The 21,749-nt window shown below is 41.5% G+C and overlaps 1 protein-coding gene across 1 annotated transcript in view; it reads left to right on the top strand.

The window, feature by feature from the left end:
• Positions 1 to 10,274, top strand: part of LOC143026804 (extracellular matrix organizing protein FRAS1-like) — an 824,661-nt gene extending 814,387 nt beyond the window's left edge. The window contains exons 46-53 of the mRNA XM_076187579.1: positions 232 to 354; positions 1,563 to 1,751; positions 2,526 to 2,723; positions 3,317 to 3,592; positions 4,648 to 4,781; positions 5,616 to 5,718; positions 6,474 to 6,644; positions 7,245 to 10,274. Coding sequence (XP_076043694.1) covers positions 232 to 354; positions 1,563 to 1,751; positions 2,526 to 2,723; positions 3,317 to 3,592; positions 4,648 to 4,781; positions 5,616 to 5,718; positions 6,474 to 6,644; positions 7,245 to 7,877 — 1,827 coding nt within the window. The 3' untranslated portion in view covers positions 7,878 to 10,274. The remainder of the gene's footprint in view (positions 1 to 231; positions 355 to 1,562; positions 1,752 to 2,525; positions 2,724 to 3,316; positions 3,593 to 4,647; positions 4,782 to 5,615; positions 5,719 to 6,473; positions 6,645 to 7,244) is intronic.
• The last annotated feature ends 11,475 nt before the right edge of the window (positions 10,275 to 21,749 follow it).

Genomic DNA, 21,749 nt, shown 5'->3' with positions numbered 1-21,749 from the left:
GCTCTCTGGCTGAGCGGATTAGAGCGTCGCCACTTGCGGCGGAGGTCGAGTTGACGGCAGTTCGAACCTTCCCTCCGGCGAGTTGGACCAAGGGCATGGTTCATTCGATTCCCACGCCACACAGTCCCCTGTAAGGGGCGCCGTCCTAACCTCCTGATAAGGGGAGTTCGCGACGTTAAACCTAATAATTTATTTATTTGATTGATTGATTGATTGATTGATTATTTGCAGAACAAAACACTAGCTCTCTACAGCCACCTGGACCTCTCCTCGTGTATGTGGACCTTCGACGCTTGGCTCTCTATGTCCCAGCTCGTTGACCGCTGCGGCGGTCAAGTTGTCTCCGACTTCCAGGTCTGCGGAACAACTCTCAGCAGTAGTAGAGTAGTTGTTAGGCTCGCTTCACGCGTATCGACTTTTCGCCGTGGGCCGTCCACGACACGACGTCGTGCTCTCAAATAATCATGGGTGTCTATGAACGATTTCACAAGAGGTCATGACGTGTGAAAGCGTTCATAGACACCCATAGTTATTTGAGAGCAGGACGTCGTGTCGTGAACGGCGTCCGGCGAAAAGTCGATACGTATGAAACGAGCTTTACTCGACAACAACATTTGTAACATAAGTACCTTTAGTCCCGTGATATATTGAGTCCTCACGTAGCGTCAGACGATTTTATTAATTTGAGAAGTCATTCTGAGGTGGCAGTCTCGATATCTAAAAGTGTTCTGGATGGGCGTTGGGGGAAGGGTGCGTTCACAGGAATTTTTGTAAGTGGGCGGCTTTTGTTCTAGCTAAGCATATGTGACTAAGGGAAGAGAGGAGAAAGGTGGGACTCCGTATTGAAAGGGTTCTCAAGCGGTCGTGACCCCCTTCAAGCCGGTATCGGACGGCTGAGCGGCATAAGATCGTCCGTCCTTAGCCAGAATAAAATCGTCAGAGTGCGTCACCGTGTTGAAGGGGTTAAAGATATTAATTAAGGATATTAATTAAAGATATCAATTAAGGATGTTAATTAAGGTTATTAAAGATATGGTTAATAATATAAGATTATATCAAGGCAGACGCTTCAAGCTGGTCACTTAGACACATACAATATATTCACATTATCTATATGAGTTACATTTTGACTTTTATCGATCATATACTGATATATTCTATAACTTGTAAAATTAAAACGAAATTATACGTGACAACTGACAAGATTTGAAACACATCCTGGATTTCTAGGGGGGGGGGGCGGAGACTGCCCCCCCCCTACCCTTGCCTTTGTAATTACCACCTGTGCTGTCAATATCATTACCACCGGCGTTGTCATTACCATAACTAGAGACATTACCTTTGTAATTACCACCTTATGTTGGCATTAGCCTTACCATCAGCGTTATCACAATCGTTACCACCAATGTCTTTTTAACATTACCAACGGTGTTATCACGTCACATCAGACGTCACGTCAGGTGTCACATTAGACTCAATTGTCACGGAATCAGATTTACTCTGAAGCTCCTCCACCGAACTCCTCCACTTCGCTCACCTCTCCTTCGGGTCTCGTCTTCCAGGTTGGCTCTGGAGGCCAAAGCTTCCTGACGGTGCGGCTTCCTTTGTACGTCTCCTACGTGTACGCGGCGTCCCCGCCCGGATGGGCGTCCCTGGACCACAGGACAGAACTCTCGGTCTCGTTGTACTACAACACACTCCTCTGGCATCAAGGTCTTCATACCCAGCCTTCCCTTACTGCCAGGATCCAGGTATGTGGGCTCCTGTCCATCCCCAACCTCTTCTTTGTATTTATATTTTTGATTTGTTTACCTCGTTCGTTTATCTATTCATTTACTTATTTCTGTTCTATTTATGCGTCTCTCCTCCTCCTCCTCCTCCTCTTCCTCCTTCTCCTCCTCCTCCTCCTGCAACGAAGAGGAATTACTACTAAAACATAAGAAACATACATATCTACTCAACTTTGGAAGAGCGTAAATGTTCCATTAAGTAATTAAAAGTTTGGGTACGGGGGACATTAACCTTATTTAACAGCAAACCAGAAGAAAACGAGCTAGGAAACAATTCAAAGCCCCCGGCCACACATTCTAGATTCTCGTCAAATGTTGTGAATTCGAAAAGCTGAAGGACGACTTAGCTTACTGTGTTCTAGACTTCCCAAAGTCCACAATTCAACAATGTGTCTAATATCTGTAAAGGTCTAATTTTCTTAGGTCGTCATTCAGTTTCTCAATATATGACACAAAGGTGACTTGACATTTTCAGATTTGAAGAATAAAAGACCTAAGTCGTTTCTACTCAAACGAACTCGCTTGAGTCGTGATTATGTGACGGGGACTTAAGTTAGGCTCCAATCCTTTCACTACTAGTAAAAACTTTTATCTTTATTCTGGCTGCCTCCGTGTGTTTTCATTCAGCCAAAGGAATCTTCCTGGGCAGCTAAAAGGGTTCAGAATCTATAAGACAAAGTATACGAAACCTTTTGATAATTAAATAAGAGAGAAAAAAAATCTTTGTCGTTTCAGATTACACGCATATCTATTGACGAGTCCGGACGTTTGGTTATTGACCTCCGGACGGTGGCCAAATTCCGGGGACAGTTTGTCCTCCGGCATCCGGTTCAAGATGAACTTGAGTCAGCTCTGGAAGCTCCCGAAGACCTTGATATCAAGTTCACTCTCGAGCTGGTCTGGTCCGCTTCTACTTGGGATGGACCTGAACAGGTAACTATGCACTGTTAGTAGCACAAAAAGGGCTGCGTGGTAGCCTAGTGGATACTCTGTTGGACTCATGAGCAGGTGGTCGTGAGTTCGATCACCGGGAACTGATGGGGGTTTCTCGCGCTGGCTCCCGACAGCCCCGGCCAGGCGGGGAGGCGACCCGAACATCGACCTAAAAAAAAATAATAATAAAAATAAAATAAAATAAAATAAAATAAAAAGTTTGTCGCAATTGACGGGGCTTCCTCTACCAGGGGTTTCTCACTTCCCACTTTGTAAGAGTGGTATGGTGAGTAGTACAAACCCCTTCTACTACTCTTCGGCCACCTGCTCTGCGGCTAAAACTCACGAACAGGCCGAGGCCAACCTCAAAATTTTGACCAAAATCCACAGATTGACCACCCTTTGGTATTCATAAGAAAAACGGATTCACTTTTTGACTTTTTGCACACATGCACTACATGTCATTCCCCTTTTACCTAACGTCTCACTTTTGCCTACTACATCGTTTCATTGTGGGCTTCTTCCTTGGGAGTCTCGTATAGGGAAAACTCCCCGCCCCGGACTTTCGTAACTCTTCGTCCTTCCTTCTGCAGGTTTGGCGAGCTACCAGTGACTACAACCTCAAGGATTACACTGGAGAGTACTCGCTCCTCCTCATCCCCTGTACAGTCACGCCCACGCAAAGCTACGAAGTGGCCGATCCGCCCCCATGCACGCCCCATACCACGCCCACCGAGTTCGTCCTACCCATTGCCATTCAGCAGACCTACCGACCTGTCCCCCTCGTCTACACGCTCAACACCGACCTGCAGCTGGTCAGGTCGAAGGAGGAGCTGTTGGCAGATCCATACAGTGTGGATAACCTCGAGGTAGCGAGATTTTCTTTTATTTTCTAGTTGTGGGTTCGAGTCCCGCACTTCACCCCGATTCCCAGCTATGACTGTCCAAGCGCATAAAACAAAGGTGATCGCTTCGGTCACACCTATTCAGCGCCTCCTGTCGCAGTCTCCTCACAATTTTCCTTCATATAGGAAGACTTCTTGATCTATTTATCAATTTGCTTTATCAGCTTTATATACATTTATCTGTTTATTTACTTGTTTACGGGTTCTCCGGCGTACTTTGGGCTACGGTCATACCAAGGGATACCTGGTATATCTTAGGCTTCTACGTGTAACGTGGATACACTCGTGTACCGTCAGCTAACCCACGTTCTGTTCCAACCCCCCCCCCGCCACGTACCGGAGCCTACCCGTGTACGCCCCATGGTACTGGGAGATTCCGTACGCACCGAGGACTCCCCAACGTACCTAGGGCTCTTCCGCGTACCTGGGGTTCCCCCGCGTACCGTGGGTTCCCCCAGGTACCGTGGGTGCCCCCGTGTACCGTGGGTGCCCCCAGGTACCAAGGCCTTCTCTGTGTAACCTAAGCTGCTCAGCCTACTGGGGTCTCTCCGATTTGTGGCGGACTCCCCAATGTACCAAGGGCTCTCTGGTACACTGGTAGCTCCTGCATGTACCGGGGGCTACCTGGTGTACTTTGGGCTACCTGGTGTATCTTGGCTCCTACATGTACCGGGAGCTACCTGGCGTACTTAGGGCTACCTGGTGTATCTTGGCTCCTACATGTACCGGGGGCTACCTGAAGTTTCTTGGCTCCTACATGTACCAGGGCCTACCTGGCGTACTTTGGGATACCTAGTATATCTTGGCTCCTACATGTACCTGGAGCTACCTGGAGTTTCTTGGCTCCTGCATGTACCGGGGGCTACCTGTAGTACTTTGGCCTACCTGGTGTATCTAGACTCCTTCGGTAGGGAGACATCCCCAGTACCGAATATAATCGCCTGGCCTCAGTTGCATAAGATCCTTAAAACACGATAGTTTGTTAGAAGTGGCTAACGCCATTCCCTGTGCACCTTCAGGAGGTGGACTACAAGGGACGCTACGGACCTGACGAGACGATCTATGGACGAGTCCTCTGGCACCCGACACAGGATCTTCACTCCGCCTACCAGCTCTCTATCCAGCAGGTGTTCCTCTGCACGGGCCGCAATGGGTGAGTACCACTCCAAATTAGGGTCACATGACTTCCATGTACAGTTGGCTTCATTTATATGTAATCCAGTGGCTAGAGTCTTCCTGGGTAAGTGCGTGTCTTTGTCTCAGCCTTAAAGACTCACTGATGTTACAAATCTATGGTCCAAAGTGTACTCACCATAGCTCCCTAGAAGACTTACGCCACTGAAGTACTTACAAGTGGATGATACTCTACGTAAAGACTTGAATTCATACTGGAGGTGCAGCCCTGACATCTGGTGTTCGGTTACAGGTCACGGCCGATGGTTTCGAATGGGAGATGGCTGTTGCCGGTTTCCTAGATGCGGGGATGATCATGTATATATATATATATATATATATATATATATATATTTGCACTATATATACATATATATACATATACACACATATATATACATATATATATATATATATATATATATATATATTCTTTTCTTTCTTTCTTTTAAGATCAAATCCAAAAGATTATCAAGAGGGTTGATCCATGCTGCTATACACTTTGGCATCATATGTATATTTTGTTCTTGTCAACTCCAGACAATTTCATTCAATAACAAGGCCGATGTGGGACTGGAAATAACCTTAAGCCCCCTTTATAGTCGGATACAGAGGCTGTATCGCCCCCCAGGGGAAAGGCTGGTGATCCTGCAGTGGTCTTTTAACACTGCACACACACTATAGTCAGACATCACCCATCAATTGAGTAAAAGAGTCTAGCGGTACCCTCCACCCATCCATCTCGTCTTGTTCGAAGACTTAAAACTTCAACTTGAGTACCTCATTACCGACTTCTTCCTTTTTCACTGTGCAGTTATGTGCCCACCTACGACCCGACGGGAGAACTGTACAACGAAGGTCCTCAGTATGGCTGCATCCAGCCTTCGTCGCGTCTCCAGCACCGGTTCCTCATACTGGTAAGAACCTCGGCAGGAGATTCCTGTGGGAACAGAGTGAAAGTGTGCAGCTGGGTTATTATATTAAGTAATGGCACTGTTTTCCGAAACGTTCGGTCAGGAGTGGACATTGTTGAATTGACGTGACTGAAGTGTTTTAGAACTGAGTGGCTTGAGTTGTCACGAAGTGGAAGTCTTCTGTGTTCCTTCTCGTGTTTGTGACAATTCGTCATGGTAGGGGTCATTCCTGCAAACTTAGACAGGAAACTAAATAAAATGCACTGCATGATAATTGCACCTTTCACAAGAACAGAATTCACACCAGTGTCACGACAAAAGAATGCTAAATAGGAGGATAAGAGGTGATGATTGATGGGTGGCAAGCTATTGACCTTATCGAATGCATCATTTCCCGTTTTCTCTTTATCCCTAAGCCTAAACACAAACTGAGACGTAGGAGAAACAGGCGACGCAGCACAGGGCAAAGGCAGACTTCCTGTTGCTGAATTGAGAAAGAAGTTCAAACTCCCCTTCAATTCAGCAACAGGAAGTCTGCCTTTGATCTGTATTTCGACGCCTGTGTTGCCGGTGTCTCAGTTTGCGCTCAGGCTAATGAAGGTGCTGCTCCGTGAGTTGACAATGGGCCCCCAAATTGTGCCTGGGACTATGTTTAAAAGACCTATGGGTCCGTTCTCGAGCAAACGCCAGCTTTCTGGTTGCTGCATGGAGGAGAGGACCCTGAAGTTACGGACTGATTGAATTTACTTTCTTCGCAGGATCGTGATAGACCTGGTCTCTACGAAGGAACCGGAGAGAACTTCGATGCCTACCTCGCTGAGGATTTGGCCGACTTGTCGGCGCTTCGAGAGTTCTCTGGCGTGGATGGTTTTGTCTTCAGCACGAACGCCCTCTATCGTGTCAACTCGGGACATCAGTGGTACATTCAGGTAAACCTTAACCTCTCTCGTAGCAGAAAGGACTCTCTGCCAATATATTCTTTTCATTTCTGTGGCATCCCATTGGTTAAGAAGAGGAGTTTGTCTCGATCTTATCCATATGGTTTTAACAGTGACTGATTCATCGTTTTGTTTTGTTTTCCTCTTCCTGTTCAAACTGACTGAAGAAAATTGTTTCACCCTATTTGTGGTACCACTTGTCCTATTGTTTTCAGTAAATTCAGGGTCTCCCCTCAAGTGAATAGAGTCATCTGGCATTAGAATACACACATATCCCAAAAGATCATTTCTCGCCTTTAAGGGCATTCACCTATGACTTGATTTAAAGTCACGCACTCCCCCTGTCCGAGAGAGTAGATCCAGTTTCCTCCCGATTTTGAAAAAGTTAACCAAAATCAATATAAACCTTATGAAGTTGGAAGAGAGTTTAGGAACCTCGTTCTAGTTAATGCCAAGCGATTTTATTCAGCTTAGGTGAGAGCCCCGGCCCCTAAAGGGTTTTCTTTAAAGGTCATGAGAATGATGTAAAATACAGTGGCAAAGAAAAACCACCAGGTCTTTGAGTCTAAAACGGATGGCGACTCTTTACAGGTATCGTACACGATTGGACCCAGGAACAGAAGAAACAAACGAGAAGCTGAGGAACCCTTCCATTCGGTTTTGCTGGATATGGGGTCGAGTTCGATGGTGAGTTTGAGGCAAAAGAGAGGCACTAGACGGAGGCCACCTGGAGACTCTTCGCCCATGAGGAGTGCCCATAACCGCAAGAACGGAAGACCCAAGAGGAAGACAAAGAAGAGGAGAAACGAGGCGGGGGAGAAGCTCCCCATTCCTGCGTTCCTCCAGAGTCTTCACGTCCGGAACGGGACGAACATGCGAGGCTTCGAACTCGAGCACGAGGCCTACGCCGCTGACAGCTCCGTCTTCCTCAACGTCCTCTGGGTCATCCTCGCCCTTATCTGCCTCCTGGCCCTTACTATCGCAGGTATCCTTGTGGCCCGGAGGTATTTCCGGGGTCAGAACGGCTTCCGGGACCCCGTTATCATCGTCCGGAACTTTAAGAACGAGAGGGAGAAGTCTCGAAGAAAGGTTGACACAAAAGTCATCGAAAGGTCAAAGGGGCCGATCACTCTGAACAGTGAAAGCAACTTGCAGACTGTTAAAGTGAAGACACTTGCGATCACTGTTCACAACAACCTAGACCAGGAGGGAACCGAGGTGTAGTGACGATCCAGTCTTAGAAAAAAAAAACTAAATATGTGTTAACGATTTCCCATGCATATTTTTTACTTAAAGAAAGAAGAAAAATTTTATTTTGAAAACTCGCGGCTCATAGCCATGTATTGTAGATCATACCTTCAGGAATTTCATCACTGCCATGAATATGTAGATGAATAAGCTTTTGGATATTTTTTTTTCGTGAAGAATTATTTTACTTTGTGTTGTGCCATATGTGATCATGTGACGATAGTTTCCGTTACTCCCGAACTTGTCAGTTCGTGAGAACGCGAATCTATCTGGCTACCTTGTCTTGGAGTCGCGCGTGGCGTGCCCTCAAAGAAACCATCCCTCCGTCACCAGCTGCCATTCAGAATCTGTCGAAGAAGAGTCAGCTGCCTCTTGTGCAATTTCATTTTGTCCTCCCCAGCTGCCGCGTGTTAATGATGCTTAATTGTTTTGCTTGTATTGCTCACGTCTAATTTGTCATATTCCTAATGTATATGAACCTATAACGAGGGTAAATGAAGAAGGCATCTTGTGTAGAATCTAGGTGTACATTTTCTAGAAGACACTGTTCTAAGGAGTGTTAGAGTTCGGAGGAGTGTCAACACATATCCTAAGAGGAGGTTCCAAGGAATCTTGGCAGCCCTGAACACTGCCTTTCTTCTCACCAATAGTGTTCTGAAACTGGAATAGTTTGCGTGCTCCAGAATCACCAAGAAAATCCGTGACACAAGTCGACTCAGAACTCACGAATTATTGCATTTATTGCATTTAACACTTAACACATTTGATACGTTTGCAAGTTCCTTCAAGTAGTCTAAGCCTCTGAACAAGAAGCGCTCAGTATAAGTTGTGGTCTTCGGTCTTCGTGGCCTCAGGGTGTGGTTTCCATGGAAACAGTGAAATACTCTTCGAAGTGTGTTTCTTGTACGAAGTGACGAATAAACCCGCTTTTGGACGAAGCTGCTTTCAAAGACAAGAAATTCCTTTAGCTGTTGCCTTGGCGTGTTCCAAGTGTCGAAATGATATAGGGAAGCAAAATACTTACATAGTCAACAGAAGAATATGGAAGAAATGCCTAATGAGTACCTACTCGAGTGCACTTCATTGTACAAGAAAAAAGGTGTCTTATAAGTCAAATATGTGATTTTTTCATGCTGATTAAGAGTAACTGTATAGAACAAATAGATACAGCGTGAAAGTGTATGAGAAAGCAGCAGTCAAGGCTGCATTGGGAGTAACTGTATAGAACAAATAGATACAGCATGATAGTGTATGTGAAAAGAGCAGCCAAAGCTGCATTTGTGATGAACAACGAGATTGTGATGAATTTGTGACTGAGTCTTGGTGCAAGAAAGGAGGGAAGAGATGTCCTTGGGGACATAATGCCAACTCCTCTCCAGGAGAAGGCAAAGCTAAAAGTGACTTCTTTCAGTTTTTGCGACTGCATTCTTGCAGATGCTTCTAACGATGAGAGCGCAAAACTAACGCTAAAATGTGTGAGAATGTTAATGTACAGTTTTATACTTTTCGTGAATGTGCTTAGTTTTAAGGAAAAGTAACCCATAAGTCTCCTGTTGCTGTTGACGTGGGGTAAGCAGGCGGGTTTGTTTCTATGTAAATTGTCTTCCTAGTGAATCACAGATCCCAAAGAAGTTGGATTAATGTCCTACGAAGAAAGTTGCTTTCATAGCCCAGGTCCATGTGGTCGCAAAAGGACTTTTTTTTTTTTTAGACGAACCGCCCTGTAGACCAAGAGATTACAGCAAGTTCTCACTCTAAGAGAAGTCCTTATTCTTCTCTCCTCATCTTCCACGTAGTGTAACATATTACACTTTGAACAAAACAATTTCATCCTTTCTTTGCCATGGCGGAGTTGGTGTAGATCCAAATGAGTATTTTTTATTTCTATTTTTATTTCCATTTTTATTTTCCAGCCCAAATAAGTTTACACACGGGCTGGCTGATTGGTGGTGCTATTACTATGCAAGTGTGGTCATCAAGCCCTCACCTAACTCAGTTTTTTCTCGTCTTATGTAATTCTGTTCGACAAACACGTGTTCACATCCGTTTTTATCTGTTGTTGGGTTTGGCACAGATAGTGCCAAACCACTCTGGAATCGTGGTATCAGGCTTGTATGGCGTCACCATAGAACAAAAGGTCTTTTTTTCAATGGGGGAATCGTAGATTCTTCACCCTTCTCTTGCCTTCCTTCCCCTGCCCCTCGTATATTTCTCTTTTTCCTCTTTCGTCTAGAACGTCACTATATTGTTACAATTTTCTTGCCAGTGGCGGACAATAGAGGTGCAGTAGATCCATTGTCGTGTGGCAATGTCAAATTCTCAATAAATAAGAACGTGGATGCATCGACAGAGTGTGGTGGAAGGAAGGGGAGAGAGAAGGGGGAGGTGGAAGGGGACAGGGAAGGGGAGGAGGACGGGGGAAAGGATGGGGGTAGGGACGTGTAGGGTGGGGGGTCTTTTTTTTTTTAGGGGAGGAGTGAATTTTCACTCCCACGGGTGGGGTGGTTATTATGGAAGACACACTTTACAGAGATAAAGTGGGATGGTGTAGCTTGTCAGAGGAACATAGACGGGATGGGGGGCAGTGGAAAAGAGAGGCACTGAGGAAGAACTGAATAGAAGATGACTTCGAGCATGAGCACTAGAGTATGAGTATGATGCCATACATTACGGTACCACGATACCATACATTACCATGTCTTTTTTTTTTTTTTTTGTAACACTTTAAACGGTCGTCAGAATTATATTTTGCATTTATTAGGTTAACTAAGAAAAAAAGGAGATGGATTTTTTTTTTTTTTCAATTCGAATAGGAGAGTTTAGAAGACCAATGATAAAGAAACCATGAATCTCAATTTGATCCTACCTGCAGGTCTTCCTTACTGGTCTACGCGTATTTTGTAGTTTTCTCACTCCTAAATCTATTTATTTGACAAAAAATAAAGTGAATAAATAATGTCCAATTGCCTATTTTTAACCTTTAAGCAGCGCTCAAGTATACAAGTTTAGGCCCAGAGTGCCACGATTGGAACATCATCTCACCCACAGTTCGAGGGCCATTAGACCTCCTATATCTGCAATACCTCCCACACTTGGGCATCACTTAAGCCAAAGGACCGGGTGCTGGAAGCAGAAAATGAAAAAAAAAAATCGACTTAGTCTGTTCGCCCATGAGTAGAACTAGTGTACTAGTACTAGCGTACTATATTGTACTAGTGTACTAGTTCTAGTGTACTAGTGCACCATAGTACTAGTACTAGTGTACTAGTACTAGCGTACTAGCCGAAGAGAACAACAACAACTCCTTTAGGCTCGGGTGAAACCCGACCCTTAGGAAGGTCGCTAGGCAAGTATTTCTCGCGTAGGCTCGCCATAATTAACTTCAAAATGTCAAGGAACTTGATCTTCAGATGTTGACAAACACAGAACACAAGGCTAGACATTCGAAAACGACGTGGAGTGTGTGAATGTAATATATATATATATATTATATATATATATATATATATATGTATATATATATACATATACATATATATGTATATATATATATATATATATATATATATATTATATATATCTTCCTGTTCACCATGTCATAACCATTTTCCAAATCCACAAAAGCCCCAAAAACATCCTTACCTTTTCCTATAGCTTTCTCACATATCTGTCTTACAACAAAAATCTGATCCACGCAACCCCTACCTGTCCCAAACCCACACTGTTCCCCACTAATTACTCCCTCTGTTCCTCTCCTAATCTTTTCAACCAAGATCCTACCATAAGGCTTCCCAACTACACTTAACAAACTGATCCTTCTGAAACTGATACATTCACACTTGTCCCCTTTTCCCTTGAAAAGTGGAACTATACAGGTACTCCTCCAGTCCTCCAGCACTCTGCCCTCTCTTAAACAAACATTAAATAACCTCACTAGCCATTCCACCGTCACAGTGCCACCCTTTTAAGACATTCTGCATTATACCCATCTAATCCAGGTGCCTTACCTGCTCTCATCATCTTAAAAACTGCCTTCACCTAATCTTTCTTTATTCCTTTTCCATTTTCTTCACTCATCACTGTCAATTTCTTAGAGCTTCCCACTGCGACTACCTTTCCCTCCCTGTCCTCCTTCATATCAAGCAACTTCCTAAAATACTCTGCCCATCTTCCTCTTACTGCCTTCTCTTCCATTATCATCTCTCCATCTGCACTTCATCTCCACTTGATTCACCTCCTCTTCCTCTCTTAATTTCCTTCCAAGACATATTTTTGTTACTTTCAAAATTTGTCTTAGTCTTACCACATTCCACATCTGCTCTCCCTTTGCCTCCTTTATCTTATGCTTTACTTGTACTAGTACACTAGCACAATAACACTAGTACATTAGAACTAGAATAATAGAACAAGTACACTATTACACTAATACTAGTACAGAAGTACACATGTACAAGTACAATTGTACACTAGTACTAGTAAACTAGTTCTAGTACACTAGTACACGGATTCTTTCAAAAATCGTCAAATCACCGATTTGGACTCCATTCGATTCAAAGTCGTGCACAGTGCACGGTAGGTACATGTGGAATATGGTCTCAGTGACCAGAGTGCCAATTTTTTTTTTTTTTTTCTCTCTCTCTCTCTCTCTCTCATTTCTGGGCCTCTGGGCTCCAGAGAGTACACGTGGCCACCAACCAATTTAGAGCTCTTTTTTTTTTTTTCTCTCTCATTCCCGCCTCTGTCGCCCGTACCTTTGTCCTCTTTTGGATCTCATTTGGACAAAACTCAGGCTATTGGTAGGGCTACTGGCGTTAGAGGCGGAAATAAGAAAAAATATATATAATCTGATCAGTCGCCACGAACAAACCCTTGAGCCGAGGTTTACCCAGTCTAAGTTGTTGTGCATTGTGCATGACACTATCTCTCGGAAGTAAGTTTGGTCTAAATCGGCGCTTTCATGATTTTGACCAAAATCCGTGATTTGCCCCTTTGATTTTTTTTTTTTTTTTTTTTTTTTTTTTTTTAGGGGTAGTCTCTTTTAGTCCCTCGGTCACTGGGAGTGGGTTACCAGGCCTCCTTTAGATTACATTTGGACACCTCTCACACCAAAGACACGAACGCCAGCGGCGGAAATGAAAGAAAAAAAAATCCACTTTGAGTATTCGCCACGCACATACCCTTAACTTCAGGTTCCTTCCGTCTACCTTTCATAACTTACCTTAACCTAACCTAACTTAACCTAATCTAGCCTAACCTAACCTCACCTCACTTAACCTAACCTAACCTAACCTAACCTAACTAAGCCTAACCTAACCTGACGTAACCTAACCTAAACTAACCTAACCTAGCTTAACCTAGCCTAACCTAACCTAAACTAAACTAACTTAACCTATCTTAACCTAACCTAACCTACCCTAACCTAGCTTAACCTAACCTTTCAAAACCTAAACTAACAACCTAACCTAATTTAACCTAACCTAACCTAACCTAACGTAGCCTAACTTAGCCTAACCTACCCTAACCCAACCAAACCAACCTAACCTTTACTAATCAAACCAAACTAAAACAAACCTAACCTAAACTAACCTAACCTAACCTAACCTAACCTAACCAACCTAACCTAACCTAACCTAGCCTAACCTAGCCTAACCTAACCTAACATAACATACCATAACCTAACCTAACCTAACCTAACCTAACACACCCGCTCGGCTATCCTACAATAACCTAACCAAACCTAGCCTAACCTATCCTACCCTAACCTAGCCTAACCTAACCTAACCTAACCTAACATACCATAACCTAACCAAACCTAACCAAACCTAACCTACCCTAACCTAACCTAACCTAACCAAACCTAGCCTAACCTAACCTAAACTAGCCTAACCTAACCTAGCCTAACCTAACCTAACCTAACCTAACCTAACATACCATATCCCAACCTATCCTAACCATATCCCTATCACCCTCTTCCTCCTCCCTCCCACTCCCCTTTCCCCTCCCTCCCACCATCCCTCTCCCTCCCTTCCACTCCCCTTCCCCCTCCCTTCCACTTCCCTTCCCCCTCCCTCCCATCCCCTTCCCCCTCCCTCCCATCCCCTTCCCCCTCCCTCCCATCCCCTTCCCCCTCCCTCCCATCCCCTTCCCCCTCCCTCCCACCCCTTCCCCCTCCCTCCCATCCCCTTCCCCCTCCCTCCCACCCCTTCCCCCTCCCTCCCATCCCCTTCCCCCTTCCTCCCATCCCCTTCCCCCTTCCTCCCATCCCCTAACCTAACCTAACCTAACCTAACCTAACCTAACCTAACATACCATAACCTATCCTAACCTAACCTAACCTAACCTAGCTTAACCTAACCTAACACACCCGCTCGGCTATCCTACTATAACCTAACTAAACCTAGCCTAATCTAACCTAACCTAACCTAACATAACATAACATAACATTACCTAACCTAACATACCATAACTTAAACTAATCTAACCTAACCTAACCTAACATACCCTAACTTGACCTAACCTAGCCTAACAAAACATCATCTAACAACCTAACCTAACCTAAGCTAACCTAAGCTAACCTAACCTAACCTAACCTAACCTAACCTAACCTAACCTAACCTCACCTATCGTAACCTAACCTAGCCTAACCTCTCACCTAACTTAACCTAAAATAAGCTAACCTAACCTAACCAAATCTAACCTAACCTAACCTAACCTAACACCCGCTCGGCTATCCTACCATAACCTAACCAAACCTAGCCTACCCTAACCTAACCTAACCTAACATAACCTAACCTAACATAACCTAACCTAACGCTCGGCTATCCTACCATAACCTAACCAAACCTAGCCTAACCTAACCTAACCTAACCTAAAACCTAACCTAACCTAACCTAACCAAACCTAACCTAACCTAACCTAACCAAACCTAACATGACCTAACCTAATATAACCTAAACTAATCTAACCAAATTAACCTAACCTAACCTAGTCAAACCTAGCCTAACCTAACCTCACCAAACCAAAACAAACCAAACCTAACCTAACCTAACCTAACCTAACCTAACCTAACTTAACCTAACCTAGCCTAACGTAATCTAACCTAACCTAACCTAACCTCACGAAACCTATTTGCGTTGCATGGCAGGATAGAGCGATAGGTGTTTGAGTTTTTCTTCTTTATTTCTCAGCCTAGTCTATTGTAATACAACAACTGCCGGCAAGCCCCGAAGAAAACTTCGGAGGATTACCAGACTTTCCTAGTTAAATTATTTAGAAGGCAAAAGGGGCGTTCCCCAGAATAAGTGCCCAATAGGAACATAGGAAATAATGGAGAAAGGTGGCACTCTGAGGGTTGAAAAAAAAGTGGTTTTCGATGTAGAGACCGTTGTAGATCACCTTTGACCCTGTTCGCGTCGCGTTTGTTTAGAGATAGTCCAGCGGACGCTGTGATATATGGGCCTAGAGTGTCCTGCGGCGTTGTGATGTATGGGCCCAAAGCTGTCTGCTCTCGCTATCCCGGTCTTGGCTGAGAAGCCTCTTGTTGTCTCTTTATAATGGAGCGGAAGAAATCGTCCGCCACCTCACATTGGAAAGAAAACGTCCGCCGCCACACAAACCTAACCTAGCCTAACCTAACCTAACCAACCTAACCTAACCCAGTCTAACCGAACCTAACCTAACATCACCCAACTTAACCTAGCCTAACCTAACCTAAATAACCTAACCAAATCTAACCTAACCTAACGTAACCAAACCAAAAAACCTAACCTAACCTAACCTGACCGGACCTAACCTGGCCTAACCTAACCTAATCTCAACTAAGCTAACCTAACTTATCCTAACAAACAACCTAACCTAACCAAACCTAAACTTACCTAACCTCACCTAACCTAACATAACCTCACAACGCTTAACCTAACCTAACTCAACCTAACCTATCCTCACCTATCTAACCTAACCTAACTTAACCTAACCTCACCTAACTTGACCTAACCTAACCTAACCTCACCCAACTTAACCTAACCTAACCTCACATAACTTAACCTAACCTAACTTAACCTAACCAAACCTAGCCTAACCTAACCTCACCTAACCTAACCTAACCTCACCCAACTTAACCTAACTTCATCTCACCTAACCTAAAAACCTAACCTAACCCCACCTACTTTAACCTAATCTAACATAACCTAACATAATATAATCTAACCTAACTTAACCTAACCTAACTTAACCTAACCTAACTTAACCTAACCTAACTTAACCTAACCTAACTCTTCCAAACCATACCTAACCTAACCTACAAAACTCCGATAGGAAAGAGTGACCATGTACTAATAGAATTTGAGTTGAAAGACCAAATGGATCATAGCAGAAATGATAAACATAGAATAGGAAGACTAATATAAAACAAAACAAATTTTGAGAAACTAAAAAAATTCTTTCGCAACGCGAACTGGGAAAAATTCCTAAATGAAGAAACAGGGATGGAAGAGAAATGGAATATACATACATACATACATACATACATACATACATACATACATACACCAAGGCTTTTTCCCCCTTACTAGGGAGGTAGCCAAAAAGGAAAAGGCATATACTAAAAGAAATATATAATGAGTGAGTGAATGAATATGTACCACAACAACAACAAAATGAAAGAACATACATAAAAATTTGGTAAAACAAAAAATGTAGTGAGGCTAAAGATAAAAGAGATAAAGCTTGGAAGAGATGGAAAAAAGACAAGAAAACAAGCATATAACTAATGTACATCAAGGATGGACCCAAATTGTTTTACAGGTATGTAAATGGCAAACTGAAGAATAAACAATAGAAAATCTGCGCCAAGGTATATACGAATATAGGGAAGAACTGGAAATGGCTGAAATTATGAACAACTACTTCAAATCAGTATTCACAATAGAAAGCTCACCTAACTGTGGGGAAATAGAGATATATCCCCGTCAATGAAAGAAATAATTGAAACAGAAAGAAATCAGCGACCAAATCAAAACCCTTGACGTCAGAAAATCACATGGTCCAGACGGAATTGCAAATTGGATACTGAAAGAATGTATGGAGGAATTAAAAGACAGAATATACAATATAATTAAATTCTCACTTCAAGAAGGAAAAGTGCCACAGGACTGGAAGAATGCAAACATTGTACCGATTTATAAGGGAAGAAACAAAGAAGATCCATCAAATTACAGACCGGTCCCCCAGACCAGCACAGTAGCAAAAATTTGCAAAAAGGTCATCAAAAATAGATGGATTAAACGTTTGGAAGAAAAAATTATACTGAATCCAAATAAATTTGGATTCAGACAAGGAAGATCATGTACAGCAAACATGATCTGCTTTTACTCGAGACTAATAGATATAATACAAGAGAGAGATGGTTGGGCAGACTGTGCCTTTCTGGATCTACAAAAGGCATTTGATAAGGTACCACACAAGAAACTAATAAGGAAGATAGAGTGAATAGGTGGCACCAGAAGAAAATTATTGGAATGGATGAAAGACTTCCTGACTGGGAGGAAAACGAGAGTAGTAATTAGAGATAAATTCTCAAATTGGGAAGAAATGATAAGTGGTGTCCCGCAGGGATCAGTACTGGCCCCGATCATGTTTGCCATATACATAAATAACATGGATGAAGGAGTAGAGTGTTATATGAATTTCTTTGCAGACGACGCAAAATGCTAAAGAAAGTAAGAACGGAGGAGGATTGCAATTCATTACAACAAGACTTGGACAAGATCTGGAAATGGACTCAAAAGTTTGAAGTGAAATTCAATATCAAGAAATGTAGTATAATGGAATTTAGAAAAAGTGAAAACAGAATATCGAGAGATTATAAAATTGGCGAAGAAGAGGTCAAAAAAGTAAACTCTGAAAAAGACCTTGGAGTGATGATCTGCAACGACATGACACCAGACAAGCATATTGATAAAATAGTCGGAGAAGCCTACAATTTATTGAGGTCAATAAAAGTGTCATTTGTCTATTTTGACGAGGAAATTATAAAAAAAAAACTACACTAATAAGACCAAAACTCGAGTACGCAGCAACACTATGGACACCCAGTACCAAAAAGAATGTAAGAAATTGGAAAGAATACAAAGAGCAACAACAAAACTTGCACCAACTCTTTCCAAAATAACATATGAACAAAGACTGTCCAAATTAGAATGACCAACTCTAGAACAAAGAAGGGAAAGAGGAGACCTACTAACTATCTATAGAATTATGAAAGGAATGGAAATCTTAGATAATAATGATTTATTGAAATGGGACAATGAAAAAACAAGAGGACACGAAAAGAAACTAAAAAAATATAATTACAGAGGAGATATGAAAAAATTGCTTCCCACACAGAGCGATAGATACTTGGAACAAATTAGACAAAGAAACAATGTGTGCAAACGCTGTTCAAGATTTTAAGAAACTAATTGATGCTGAGAGATACAAAGACGGGTCACCACAAGCATAGCTCCCTTCCCGTATAATAATACAACTAGGTAAACACACACACACACACACACACATACACACACACACACACACACACACACACACACACATACACACACACACACACACACACACACACACATATGCAGGAATGAACTAACAGACAAAATACATAGCCTAATAAACAGTTCATTGAAAGAGGGAAAAGTTCCAAAAGATTGGAAAAGAGCAAATATAGTACCAATATATAAAGGGGGAAACAAGGAAGACCCTACTAACTATAGACCAGTCTCTCTAACAAGTACGATAGCAAAAATTTGTGAAAGAATTATCAAAAGTAGATGGGTAAGGCATTTGAAAAAAAAAAACGTACTAAATCCAAGGCAATTTGGATTCAGACAAGGACGATCATGCGTCACAAACTTAATGTGTTTCTATTCAAGGCTAATAGATGTAATACAAGAAAGAGATGGATGGGCTGATTGTGCATTTCTAGACCTGAAAAAAGCTTTTGATAAGGTGCCACATAAGAAGTTGCTTAAGAAATTAGAAACTGCAGGAGGAATACAGGACAAACTGCTGAAGTGGATGGAAGACTTCTTGCATGAAAGAAAAATGAGAGTAGTGATAAGAGACAAACACTCTAATTGGGATGAAGTGATAAGTGGTGTTCCACAAGGAACAGTTCTGGCCCCAATAATGTTTGCTATATATATATATATATATATATATATATGTATATATATAATATATATATATATATATATATATACATATACATATATATATATAATATATATATATTAATGATATGGATAAAGGAATTGAAAGTTATATGAGCTTCTTTGCGGATGATGCAAAATTGTTGAAAAAAGTGAACACTGAAGAAGATTGTGAGTTGCTACAGAGTGATCTCAATAAAGTATGGGAATGGAGTAGGAAGTGGGAGATGGAATTCAATATCAAGAAGTGTAGTATAATGGAATTTGGAAGAAACAAAAAATGAATAGTGGGATCATATAAATGGGGAGAAGAAGAAATAAAAAAAGTAGTAAATGAGGACGACCTGGAAGTCATTATTATGAATAATATATCCCCCGAGAAACATATAAACAAGATTTTTGGGGAAACTTATAATTCAATAAGAACAATCAAAGTGGCATTTACATATCTGGATGAAGATATGGTGAAGAAAATACGACTCACTTTGATAAGACCAAGATTGGAATATGCAGCGACGACGTGGTCACCAAGTACAAAAAATGTATAACAGAGCTTGAAAAAATACAAAGAGCAATTACAAAATTGGCACCAACACTATCAGAACTATCATATGAAGAGAGACTAGCAAAACTTGAGTTACAGACATTAGAGCAAAGAAGAGAGAGAGGAGATTTGATAACTATCTATAGAATCATGAAAGCCATAGAAACTATTGATAGAGAGGATCTAATAAAATGTGATAGTAGAAATACAAAAGGGCACGGAAAGAAAATCAAGAAAGACAGTTATAGAAGAGATCTGAAAAAGAACAGCTTTCCCCACAGAGTAATAATGGAACAAGTTAGATGAGAAAGTGGTGTGTGCAAAAACAATACATAAATCTAAAAACAGTCTAGATAAAATGAGATATGAAGACGGGACAACACGAGCATAGCTCCCCTTCTCGTAAAATACAACTAGGTAAATACACACACACACGCACGCACGCGTTTAAAAATAGTTTAGATAAAATGAGATATGAAGACGGGACATCACGAGCATAGCTCCCCTTCCCGTAAAATACAACTAGGTAAATACATACACAAACACACTCCAATTATAAAGTTAGAGCTAAAATATTTTCCTACGGAATGATTCAGTTCAATTCTCTTTCACAACTAAGGGGTGACCTTAATTTGTTATGATAATTATTGGGTATTGTATTGCGTTAAGTGATAAAAGATATATAGTACTTTCTTATTACTATCACCAAGTTATTTTATTGAAATATATCATATCCCTTCTTCTATGAAGAGAGTATGGATCCTATATCGATTACTCTTGCCCCCAATAAAAGTTCTGTGGTCATTTAATTAACAATGAATGTAAAGTAACTTTAATCTTTATGCGGAAATATAAAAAAATTAAATAATTTGAATTATATTTCAAGTGAAATGAAATGTAATATAGATATATAAATAAAGAGATAGATAAATGAATAGCTCAATAAATAAATAAATAAATAAATAAATAAATATAGATAAATGATGAATTATAGATCATGATAATTAATAATGTATAATAAATAGATAAATGAATGGTAACTCGACCAAAATTACTTGCCTGTTCCGAAGGCGAAGAGAAGTTTCATTTCAAGAAACATCGAAAAGGTGAACAAGATATAATGTAATAATAGGAAGGTAAGAAAACATGACTGTTAGAAAAGTATTAACAGGTTCAGAAACTAACGAAATATAAAAGTTTCTATTTTTGGTATCTCGGTAAAAGAAATAGAAAATTAGGAGAAACTGTTCTTGTCCAAATTGGACAAATTTAGATTCAAGAAGGAAATGGGAAAGAATTGGTTTACTAATAGGGTGGTCAGCGAATGGAATAGACTTAGTAACCATGTAGTAAGCGCTGAAACTATCGGTTGTTGTAAGTTAAGGTTATACAGTTTTATGGATGGGGATGACAGGTGGTCATGGACATGGAACTGCCTAGTGTAGGCCTTATGGTCTCTTGTAGTCTCCTTCATTTTTATGTTCTTAACTCAAAGTCAACCCTTTTTTAATATCTCCCTACTACTTCCGAATTCTAAATTTCAATTTACTGTAAAGTGAGAGAGAGAGAGAGAGAGAGAGAGAGAGAGAGAGAGAGAGAGAGAGAGAGACAGACAGGTCGGATGTGAACAGACACATAAATCTAACGTCTCCTTTAGTTTTCATTTTCAGTAAATAAATAAATAAAATATAACTATTACACATAATCTTAATCTGATATTCTTCAGGATGCCATTTTTGGATAACCCCAAAATCGGTTTCGATAATTAATCCCTTGGACCACAATGGAAATAAGCGTATGCTTTTTGTGCTATCCTCGGCAATTTGCATTTATTATTTCGAACCATGCGTTCTTGTCATTATTTGCACTTCATGTACATTGATTCATTGCCAAATAAAGTCTATCTATCTATCTATCTATCTAAGAACACTTGACTTAGTCGAAAAACACTTGGAAGAACGGCAAAGAAGAAAACGGTAATGACAGAAAACGGATCTTGGAAGACCAGCATTATGGGGATTGGGGGCGAGAAGAACGATACAGTTTATTCATGGTCTATAACCTCAGCCTTAGAAAAAACATTTTAATATCATCAGGATTATC

This window comes from Oratosquilla oratoria, chromosome 7 (assembly GCF_046742065.1).
Source record: "Oratosquilla oratoria isolate Oo_2021 chromosome 7, ASM4674206v1, whole genome shotgun sequence".
Lineage (NCBI taxonomy): Eukaryota > Metazoa > Arthropoda > Malacostraca > Stomatopoda > Squillidae > Oratosquilla > Oratosquilla oratoria.
The sequence above is the reverse complement of the archived record's forward strand: the minus strand, read 5'-3'. Positions and strand labels throughout refer to the sequence as shown.